Source organism: Ranitomeya variabilis, chromosome 1 (genome assembly GCF_051348905.1).
Source record: "Ranitomeya variabilis isolate aRanVar5 chromosome 1, aRanVar5.hap1, whole genome shotgun sequence".
Classification (NCBI taxonomy): Eukaryota; Metazoa; Chordata; class Amphibia; order Anura; family Dendrobatidae; genus Ranitomeya; species Ranitomeya variabilis.
The window spans coordinates 844,857,410-844,869,621 of NC_135232.1; the positions used below are offsets into that span (position 1 = coordinate 844,857,410).

General features: G+C 40.7%; 1 protein-coding gene across 1 annotated transcript in view; it reads right to left on the reverse strand.

Annotated features, from left to right (window-relative positions):
• HERC6 (HECT and RLD domain containing E3 ubiquitin protein ligase family member 6) overlaps positions 1–11,990 on the reverse strand; it is a 118,825-nt gene extending 106,835 nt beyond the window's left edge. Inside the window, exon 1 of the mRNA XM_077276388.1 lies at positions 11,646–11,990. Coding sequence (XP_077132503.1) covers positions 11,646–11,877 — 232 coding nt within the window. The 5' untranslated portion in view covers positions 11,878–11,990. The remainder of the gene's footprint in view (positions 1–11,645) is intronic.
• Between the last annotated feature and the right edge of the window lie 222 nt (positions 11,991–12,212).

A 12,212-nucleotide genomic window follows, 5' to 3' on the forward strand; every position in this document is an offset into this window, starting at 1 on the left:
TATATACATACATACAGTGGCATGTAAAAGTTTGGGCGCCCCTGGTTAAAATTAATGCTATTGTGAACAGTTAAGCAAGTTGAAGATTAAATGATCGCTAACAGGCTTAAAGTTAAAGTTGGCATTTTTTCATTGTATTTTAGGAAATAGATCTATATATACTGTATTTTTTGGACTATAAGATGCACTTTTTTCCTCCAAAAATGTGGAGTAAAATGTGGGGGAGCGACAGCGGAGGAGCAGTTGGTCACAGGAGGCAGGAGTCGGCTGCTGCAGCTAACTCCTGTGCCCGCTGCTAAAGAGAAATGAATATTCACTGCTCTCCACACCCATGGGAGTGGAGAGCAATGAATATTCATTTCTCTTTAATAGCAGACACGCTGTTAGCCGCAGCAGCCGGCTTCCTTTCTGCCCGCTACTTAAGGGATTGAATATTCACTCCTCTCCACTCCTATAGGCATGGAGAGAAGTGAATATTCATTGATCTTTTATGGCGGACACAGGTGGAGCAGGCTCTGCTCTGGTAGACCAACAAAAATTTTGTTCACAACTGCCAGGAAATTTGTTCTGGATGCAAAGAAAAACCCACAAATAACATCAGCTAAAATACTGGAATCTCTGAAAACTAGCAGTCTGGCTGTTTCAAGATGCACAATAGGGAGGCACTTGAAGAAAAATGGACTGCATGGTCAAGTCACCAGAAGAAACCCATTACTGCGCAAATGCCACAAAATATCTCGCCCACAATACACAAAACAGCACAGAGACAAGCCTCAAAAGTTCTGGAACAAGGTAATTTGGAGTGATGAGACCAATGATGAAAGGAACACCATTCCTACTGTAATGCACGGAGGTGGATCGCTGATGTTTTGGGGATGTGTGAGCTACAAAGGCACAGGAAACTTGGTCAAAGTTTAAGGAAAGATGAATGCAGTATGTTATCAGCAAATACTGAGGCAAATTTGCACTCATTAGCCCGGAAGATGTGCATGGGACGTACTTGGACGTTCCAACATGAAAACGATCCAAAACACAAGGCCAAGTTGACCTGTCTTTAGCTACAGCAGAATAAAGTGAAGGTTCTTTAGTGGCCTGACCTCAATATCATTGAGCCACTCTGAGGAGATCTCAAGTGCTCAGTTCATGCTAGACAGCCCAGGAATTTACAGGAACTGGATGCTTTTTGCAAGAAGAGTGGGCAGCTTTACCATCTGAGAAAATAAAGTACCTCATCCACAACTACCACAGAATACTTCAAGCTGTCATTGATGTTAGAGAGGGCAATACAAGGTATTAAGGAATGGGGTATCTGAACCTTTGATCAGGGTCATTTGGATGTTTTGTGTTGTCATTATGATATTAACAGAGAAAACACAGTAGTTTGACAATAAATGGCTTCACCCAACCACTAATCATGAGTGTAGAAAAAGTTTTGGTGTTATCATTCATATCTTCTGAAAAAAGGCCAAGAAAGCAAACATTCTGCCGTATGTAAACTTTTGAGCACAACTGTATATGTGTTTTGAGTACCTTGAACCCCCAGGTGCTTCATAGAATCATATAACGTAGAGATGTGAAAAAAAAAATTTACCCACACAAATGTACTTCAAGCCCCAATATTTTTTATTCTCACAGGTATAACAGGAGAAAATGGACCCCAAAATTTGTTGTGCAGTTTCTCCTAAGTACAGCGATACCCCATATGTGGAGAAAACTATAATTTAGGTGCACCCCTCAAGGATTTGACCCAGTGGTATTGTGAGCATTCTGAGCAAGTGCCACACAGAATTTGATAACATTAGGTTGTCATATTGAAAATCGTAATTTTTTTTCATGAAAATGTCGTTTTAGCCCCAAATTTGTAATTTTCACAATGGAGAAAACAGACTCCATAATTTATCCCGAGTGCAATGATACCCCATATGTGGTCAAAAACTCCTGCCTGGGCACATGGAGAGATAGGAAAGGTAAGAGCGCTATTTGCCTTGGATAGATTGTGAATGCCATGTCGCATTTGAAGAGCTACTGACATGTGAAAACAGCATCTATTAATTCATTTATGGCTACAGAGACAATTTTGTAACATCCATGCCAGGCTTTTTTTCTGGGTAATTGAAAAATGCAATTCTAGTACCCATACATTGTGTCACCATACAATGTAGAGCCCTCATATAGTGCCCCCATACATTGTGCCTAGATTTTGCTTCTTGCCATACCCATCTGTAAATTAAGTTCCTTCTCTCCATTACAGTAATGCTAAACATGTGGCAGCTTACTGTGGTTTAGGCACAGTGGGGCTCAGATGGAAGGGGGCATTTGGATTTGGGAACAGAATTCACTGGATTTTATTTGAGGGGGGCAGGAGCCATGTCGCTTTTCCAGAGTCATTGTTCTACCAGTAATGTGGGAACCCCCTATAGTTCCAGTGACAAATGACGGACCTGAGTGGGTGCTGGTTTGTGCTGGATAAATTAGGGATTTTATTGGTAACATTTTGGGGTATATTATATTTTTCGATCACTTCCAGTATAAGGATGGGATCACATTCTTGTGTCCTATGCTGAGCACTTACTTTTGGGTTTCAGTGTAAATCCCACAAAAATGTGATTTAGACGAAACCCCTAACAGAACCACCTACCATAATGAGGCAGATGGAGACGATTTGTACTCCGTTTAGAGTCTGCTCCGGTGGTATCCATCTTTTTAGGCGTGCACAGATCTGTAGTCATCCACACTTGTGCTGTAAAAAGACATTGAAGATGATGGGACACCGCTGGAACAGAGACAAATCCAAAGTGACTCCATCTGCTTCATAAGTGAGTGGTTCTGTTGGGTTTTTTTCTATTGCGGTTTTGGGGAATTTACACGGAAACCCCAGCGTAAGCTCTCAGTGGAGAGCGCAGAATAAATGTGAGTTGAGCCTTATTACAATTTTTTGGAGGTAGAATGAGTCAATAGACAGTAGTACAATGGTTCTTATTTTTCGGGGTTCACCGTGCAGTAATAGTGATAATTTATGATGATTTATTCTGCGGGTCTGTGTGATTACAGCGATACCAGATTTTTATCACGTGTTTACATTTTGTTGCAGCACATTACACAGTAAAAATCCTATTTTATGAAGAGTACGGTAGTTTTATTCATAGCCACATTCTGAGAGCTGTTCCTTTTTTATTTTTTATCGAACAGAGCTGTATGAGAGCTTATTTTTTGCAGGACATGTTGAAAAATTTTTTGTACCATTTTGAGGTACATAATATTTTCTCATCACTTTTCATTCTGTGTTTGAAAAATCTGAATAAACAAAAACAAGCAATTCAGTTAGTTTTTATTTTTTGCGCCGTTCACTGTGCAGTAAAAGTGATAAGACCCATTTGTTCGTAGCATTGGTACGATTACAGTGATACCAGATTTAAGGTTTTTTATGCTTTGCTATTTTTACAGACTAAAAACAATATTTTACAAAAATGAATTTGCTTTTGAATCGTCATAATCTGAGAGCTGTAACTTTTTAATTTTTTTTGCTGAATGGGCCATATTAGGGATTGTTTTTTTTTGCAGGACGATTTGGCATTTTTAGTTATATAATTTTTTTTTTTACATACAAATTTTTAATCGCTTTTATTCACTTTTTTGTTAGTCACTATGATGAAAAAATCCAAACAGGGAAGAAAGTAGCAGCACCACACAAATCTTCCGATAAAAAAACCTTTGTCCTTTATTTCAACAACGTGCTGTGGACATGGTTACAGAGGGCAGGATAGATGCAGAGCAAGCTGGTTAGGTTAATGGTCCAGCACATGCTGGTACAGAAACCACTGATGGCTTTCCCACCTGACAGGAGAAGCTCAGTGAAAGAACAAGGTGAAGGAGAAGGAGGAAGTCACTAACGCAAGTGGGACACTGTCAGCACCTCGGAAGGCAGGGTCAGCACGGATGAAATGTGAAAACAATTCTTCTGCAGGCCACAACATCCGGCACCACCATCTGATATGGTTCATATCAGCAGGAGGCAGCATTTCCGCAACACGGTGGAAGAGTACCTGTCCACATCAGACTGTTAAACCTACATGACAAAGTCTACCTCATCCTCCACTTGCACATCAACCTCTTGTTTCAAGATAATAATTTGTTTTTGTATTTATTTGTGTTATTTTCATTAGTTCCTCTTAAAAATTAAAAAAGAAATGTTGGCGACCTCCTACTTGAACTGTTATATCTACATCACAACATGTACCTCATCTGGTTCAAGATAACTATTTGGTTTTGTATTTTGTTCTCTGTTACTTCAATTACTTCCCCTTAAAAATAAAATAAATACCAAAAAAAGATAAAAATAACAAAAAAAACATGTGGGATAACTCCTACTTTGACTGTTAAACCTACATAACACCTATAGATATGAAACAACAACCAATGATTTAAGATTAAAATATAAATTTTTTTATAAACACAATAATAACAGTTTAAAATTCATGAAAGGACCACCAGGTGGCAGTAGAATGCAGGTTATCATACAAGGGCATGTCAATAAATTTGGAATAATTAATTTCTTAAGGAAATCAGATAATGTAACGAGCATGGAAATCTCACCATAAATGTCTCCCTCGTCAAAGCTGAAGCGAAACACGTGTTGGGCCGTGCGGGCTTATCATCAGGGTATGTCTGACCATGGAAACATTTCACATGATTACATTCTGGTGTACTTGGTAACTATTTGATTTTTATTTATATCCTTGTTTCCCTCCTTTATTTACTGTGCACGGCACTTTATTATATCTATTTTTGGAGGTATATTATCTATTTATCTATATCGTTTACTCATGCACAGCGTTCACTTTAAATGGATACTTTCCTGACATATGCACTTTATATTGAATTATTAACACGCAGTGCAATGTGATTTATTTGGTGCACTTTAGAGGTAGTTTATTATTAATTATTTATTTATTTAGACTTTCTGGGTAAATTTGACTTTTTTGTCACTGTATTTATTTTTTGAGTACTTATTTGTAATATCAATTCTGCCACATGCACTATGTTCAGTTTATCTATTACTTTTCCATATGGAATATACTATGAAATGTGAACAGTGCAATATAAGCAAAATTACCTCAATTTTTGATCATTTATGGTGAGATTTCCATGCTCGTTACATTATCTGATTTCCTTAAGAAATTAATTATTCCAAATTTATTGACATGCCCTTGTATGATAACCTGCATTCTACTGCCACCTGGTGGTCCTTTCCTGAATTTTAAACTGTTATTATTGTGTTTATAATAAAATGTATATTTTAATCTTAAATCATTGGTTGTTGTTTCATATCTATAGGTGTTATGTATTTAAACAGATACACGACCACACATATAGTTGTTTATTTGGTTGACTAACTATTAAACCTACATGACAACGTCTACCTCTTCCTTGACTTGGACTTCGGCCTCCTTATTCAAGATAATACTTTGTTTTTGTGATTTATTCTCTATTTTTTCCGTTAGTTCCCCTTAAAAATAAAATAAATACCAAAAAAGATAAAAGCAAAAAAAAACTGTGCTGGCTAGCTCCTACTTTGCCTCTTGCACATACATCACCACATCCACCTCCATCTCCACTTGGACCTCGGCACCCTGGTTCAAGATTTTGCTTCTTTTATTTTAAGTAAGTGCCAAATCTCCATTTGTAGAGGGGTGCAAGAACCTTGGTCCACCCCCTCACAACAGAACCACTTTAAGTAAATTTCCTATCCACATTTGTTGGCAGGGCAATTGTCCTGCTCTAACCCCTATTTTGCTTCCTTTTGTCGCACCCTACCCCTTACTACCACCATTTTACAGCACAAAATTTCAGGCACCAATTGCCTCTAAGGCCGGTTTCACACGTCAGTGGCTCCGGTACGTGAGGTGACAGTTTCCTCACGTACCGGAGACACTGACACACGTAGACCCATAAAAATCAATGCATCTGTTCAGATGTCATTGATTTTTTGCGGACCGTGTCTCCGTGTGCCAAACACGGAGACATGTCAGTGTTCGTGGGAGCGCACGTATTACACGGACCCATTAAAGTCAATGGGTCCGTGTAAAACACGGACCTCACACGGACGTTCTCCGTCTGGGGTCCGTGTGCGTGCAGGAGACAGCGCTACAGTAAGCGCTGTCCCCCCCACATGGTGCTGAAGCCGCGATTCATATGTTCCCTGTAGCAGCGTTTGCTGCAGAGAAAATATGAATAATAGTGTTTAAAATAAAGATCTAGGTGTCCGCCGCCCTCCCACCCCCTGTGCGCCCCCCCGCTGTTCAGAAAATACTCACCCACTCCCACGTTGGCTGTCACTCCTTCCTCTCTGCCCCGCGCCTCCTACTGTATGCGGTCACGTGGGGCCGCTCATTTACAATCATGAATAGTCGGCTCCGCCCCTATGGGAGGTGGAGCCACATATTCATGACTGTAAATGATCGGCCCCACGTGACCGCATACACTAGAAGCCGCGGCCAGACCAGGAAGCAACGAGGGAGGCGGGTAAGTATTTTCTGAACAGCGGGGGGGGGGGGGGGCGCACAGGGGGTGGGAGGGCGGCGGACACATAGATCTTTATTTTAAACACTATTATTCATATTTTCTCTGCAGCAAACGCTGCTGCAGGGAACATATGAATCGCGGCTTCAGCACGATGCAGGGTACGTATGGCCTATGTGAGTTCCCAGGCACACGGACACGGATAACTCCGGTACCGATTTATTCCGGTACCGGAATTATCTGGACGTGTGGGACAGCCCTAAGGCTGAGATTTGTTAAAATCTTCTGTGAGGGTATTGTTCCCCATGGTCTGAGGCTAAAATTTGAAAATAATTTTATGTGGGGATATTGTTTCCAATGCTCTGTGGGGGAAATTTGAATCAGCTTCTGTGGGGGTACTGTGCCCCATGACCTGGGGGTGACGTTTGTAAGCTGCTTCTGTAGAGATACTCTCTCCCCCATGTTCTGTGGGCAAAATTATTAACTGGACTGGCGGTAGCAAAACTCAGTCTCTGTTATTCATTTACTTCCTATTTTACCATGATTTCTATGGTGAAATAACCCCTTTAAGGCTAGTTTCACACTAGCGTTAACTGCAATACGTCGCAAATGCGTCGTTTTGCCGAAAATACGCATCCAGCAAAAGTTCTTGCTGGATACGTTTTTTCGTCATAGACTAACATTAGCGACGCATTAGCGACGCATTTGCGACGCATTGCAAAACGTCGCGTCCGTTTTGCGACGCTTGGGCGTGTGTTAGCGGACCGTCGGGAAAAAAAACGTTACATGTAACGTTTTTTGCTCCCGACGGTCCGCTTTTTCCGACCGCGCATGCGCGGCCGGAACTCCGCCCCCACCTCCCCGCACTTCCCCGCACCTCACAATGGGGCAGCGGATGCGTGGGAAAAATGCATCCGCTGCCCCCGTTGTGCGGCGGGGACAACGCTAGCGTCGGGGACCTCGGCCCGACGCACGGCGACGGGCCGAGCCCGACGCTAGTGTGAAAGTAGCCTAAGTCATTTTTCTATCCACATTTTTTGCAGGGCAATTGTCCTGCTCTTACCCCCATTTTGCTTCCTTTTGCAGCTCCTTAGTATGACCATTTTATAGCCATTTTACAGCTTCGAAGTTCGGGTCCCCATTGACTTATTTTTTTTTCTTTTACATATTTCCAAGTTTATTTTCACTATTTAAATAAACAAAAAAAAGTTATAAATTTGGCATCGCTCTAATCAAACTGATCTAGAAAATCATGCTGCCAGGTCATTTTTACTGCAGAGATCACTGTAAAAACAAAACCCCCCAAAAATAGTGGAATTGTATTTTTTTTCACCCTTTTACCGCACTTGGAATTATTTTTTTTTGCATTCTGCATTCCTTTGTATGGTAAAATCCAAAACTACGGTACATCTCATCCCACAAAGCACAAGACTTCATACCGTTATGTCGATGCAAAAAAAAAAAAAAAAAAAGTAATGGCTTTCATAAAAAGGGGCAGAAAAAAGGGAATTGCAAAATGAGTGTTGGGCGCAGACTTAAAATAAAGGTTAAATGTAAAGATGCAAGTTATTAAAAAAATAGAAAAAAAAATAATATATCGATGAAACAGTAACTATCATAGTGCTTGAAAGATCTACAACTAATTCTGCAAATTAGACAGATCTTTATCGAAAGGAGACGGCTGTTAACTCCTTACTTCATGCCTCCTCGGCACACAATTATTCAACCATTAAGGCCATCCCAGTTGGCCAGTTTTTGAGGAACAGGCGTGTCTGCTCCACCGAGGCCCGCTTCGAGGGACAGTCCGCGACACTTGCGGATAGGTTCATGGCCAGGGGGTATAGTCGTCGGTGTATCAAGGCAGGTTATAAACGGGCTAAGCGAACCCAGAGACAGGATCTATTGGTACCATCTGGTAGGAAGAGGCAGTCAAGGGATCCTGAGATACGATTCATTTCGACAGCTAATTGCCAGTGGGATCGGATCCGTGACATTTTGACCAAACATTGGTCTGTTTTGCTAACAGATAGTGTCCTGGTTAAACACTTGTCTCCAGCCCCATGTATGGTGCAACGCAGGGGAAAGAACCTAAAAGACAATCTGGTGAAGAGCCACTATGTGGCCAAACAGGAGTCCTCTTCTTCGTTTTTATTAAGATCTAATCCCAGACTGGGTTGTTTTCCCTGCGGGTCATGTGTCGCGTGTCCTAACATCCTTAGATGTGGGACCTTTAAATCATCTGACGGGAGCAGGGAATATACAATACGTCAATACATCTCGTGTAATACTACTCACGTGGTGTATTATGCTACGTGTCCCTGCTCCCTTATTTATGTTGGTCTCACGTCAAGGGAATTGAAAGTTAGGACGCGCGAACATGTCCGCGACATTTTGGCAGCAAAAGAGGCAAAGGACATAGCAGCATTGAAAACGTTGCCACGACATTTCCGTATATGTCATGGATCCGATCCTACTGGCCTTAAGGTTAGGGGAATTGATAGGGTCCGTGGGGGTGTCAGGGGTGGCAATCTCAAACAAATACTCGCACAACGTGAATGCAGGTGGATTGTCACCCTTGACACCATGTCCCCGAAGGGACTTAATGAACAACTTAGTTTTGTTCCATTTTTGTGATACCAAAAATTTGGTGGGAGGATATGTTCCACCATAGCTTCGTCCCTCACTTTCTTTATTATTGCATATTCTTTATTATTGCATATTGTGTATCCTCTCTCCATATGACACTCCTTTATCTGTTTTTAATTCTTTGTGGTCTAATAAGTGTGTTTCTCTTGTTTTAGTTATATATGTATGGGACGCTGCCGCAATATGATTTTTCATATAACCAATTATTGGACCTCTGGAGGCCTGCTGTCAAGCAAGATCAAGACGGATAGCTGCTTCTTGGAACAATGCTAGTTATATAAGATACTGTGAATAACTATATATGTCATTGTATACATAATACTGTGTTAAAATGTTGTGTATTCTGATGTTTTGTTTGGATTAATGTCATTTGTGTTATACATCATTAATATCTACAATCATTGTATTATGTTATGTACTGTGTCAGGGCAATGTATTTTTATCCCTCCTGATCGGTCCCAATGTGTGGTATCGCACATAGTGGGACTTATTTGGTTAGGGATGTTGCTTATAATGATTGCTCTTAGAGGCACTTTGCGAATAAGCATCTTCCATGGCTATTTCCATGTTGGGAAGTGATTCCCTGCATAAGAGGTAGATTGTCATTATTTATTAGATGTGTTGATATCTCTGAGCCACGGTACACTTGGTACCATACTGTATCTAAGAACTTGAATGACATTTGGTTCTGCCCTGATAGAGTGAGTCTGTATGACTCTTGTGATTTGCAGATCTCTATACAAGACAGACATTGATATTGGATCACCTGGAAAATGGCTGCGCTTATGGTCTCCTTAGGGCGTCCTTTTCGGCTGTGCGCGTGCGCACCTTGAGCTCTGTGATCCGGAACTCCTGAGCGGTTATCTCCATATGCCGAGCACACACACTCTGACGTCATTGAGCGGATTTCCGCCCTGTGTGTGCCCGACTTAGACGACCGCAGGGAACAAGGGATTGGAGTCTCTGGGTCCGCATGCGCCGTTATGCCGGGTGAGACTTCCGGTCAGCGTCCTATTTTAACTCGTGGGAGAGCGCGGCATTACTAAACCCCTTTTGAGAAAGCATATTTGCGAAACGTGCGTTAAGGGGCGGTGAGCGGAGCGGTTTGAGACACTTGGAACCTGATGGGTAAGCTGCTATTTGTTAACTAGTATGAGGTAGTTAGTCTAAGATGCACTGTGACACTTTATCGGTGGATATAAGTTGATACTATGGCATTTCACCTGGTATAGTGGAGTGTTGACAATTGTACTCTGGTATACATAGTTTTATTTGCCATCGCCGGTCTGAGGCACTTAGCCTAAGGGCGCATTGTGACACTTTATTTATTAGTGTAGGCTGGCACTATGGCACTTTACTTTATTAAACTAACTATCTCTTTAAATAATGGATATATGTATGCATAAACTATTATGAATTATATATTAGCAGTTCCTGTGGTGTTATATGGTCTCTAACTGCTCCCCCACTGTCATCTGGTTCCTCCTTGGCATTTTATTCTGTGATAGATATTTTGTAGTACTGTCTCACTTGAGTGTTACTGTCTTGATTAAATTAATAAAAGTATATTATTTATATTAATAATGTGTTTTGGGATTTATATACTCCGTTTTTTGGTGTTTTATAATTCTGCAAATTGCAAACAAATGAGACAAACTTCAAATTATAAAGGTTACAGCTGCTGAAATGCTACCAAAAAATATATAGTAATGTCAAAAATGAACTTTTCCCTTATGGGTTAATTAAATGGCACATTGGAAGCAAATAGAAAACTATGTGTCACATTTTCCATCCTCCACCCAGAGTGCAAATGTGCAAATGTGCCATCTATCTCTGAGTAAAAGGAAAGTGAAACTTAGCAACCAGAAAAAGGAGAAACGAAACTTGATTTTTCCAGACTTTCCTTATGTGGAATATGGAGAATCCTACACATTACAGGCTCATGTTATGTTTTATATGGCAGTGAATAGGAAGTTTATTACATCTAGATTATATTTCTGTATAGCATCACATGAAATGTTTTCTGTGCTTTTTAAATATAGAAGCATTATATGATCACAAATGAACCCAGACTGTTGAGAAATTTTTAGTATTATTATGACAAGTGTTGATTTACTTGTGGGACAGGTTTGTCAGGCATCACGCAGAAGAATGAACACACACAGGAGCCCAGACTAGCAGAAGCCTGTGCAGTTACATAGGACTTTAGTCCACTTATTCCATTACTTTAAACTAGACACAGTTACATAAAGTTGGATCTCAAATTCAGCTGTATTGGCATATACATCTAGCTATCTATCCCATATCTATCTATCTATCTATACACACATATCTATATATAGATATTTATCTATGTATATGGATAGATAGATAGATAGATAGATAGATAGATAGATAGATAGATAGATAGATAGATAGATAGGAAAAACAAAAGGACCAATGTGTCAACATCAACACACAAGGATGGTTTCATGTCTTACCTAAGGAGCTGGTATTTGTCTTCCTACCCAACTGTCCACAGAGATTTTCACCACATGACAGTACAATGCCATCTTCTTGGAGAAAAAGTGTATGCCTCCCTCCACATGCCACCTTCCGGACACCCATCTCCATCTGACATGAAAAGTAGTCATTTTGTGTGAAGGCAACATCTTCCTCTCCTTTGTCTATGAGACCCAGCTGCCTGAACCTGTTGTTGCCCCAGCAGTACATGTTTGCCAGCTAGAGTTCCAGATGAGATGTGCTAGGACTGGGATGAAGAGTCCTGAAGGTCTCAGCACACACTGATAACATGCAGCTCTCAGCCACTAGTCAGATCAGCTGCCTCAGTCTCCACCTTACTGAGCCACACCAGAATTTGTGAAGTGACAAGAATGTTTCTCCAGGTGTTAACATTTACAGTTTTCTAATACATGAAAGTGAAACTTATTTGCTTTTGACATCTGGAAACAGCTGAGCGTAATATAATTTACCATTGTTGTATTTTTATTTGGGTGTGTGCAGTGTAATAATTGATGTTTAGGATGACTCAGGCTTAAACCATTCAT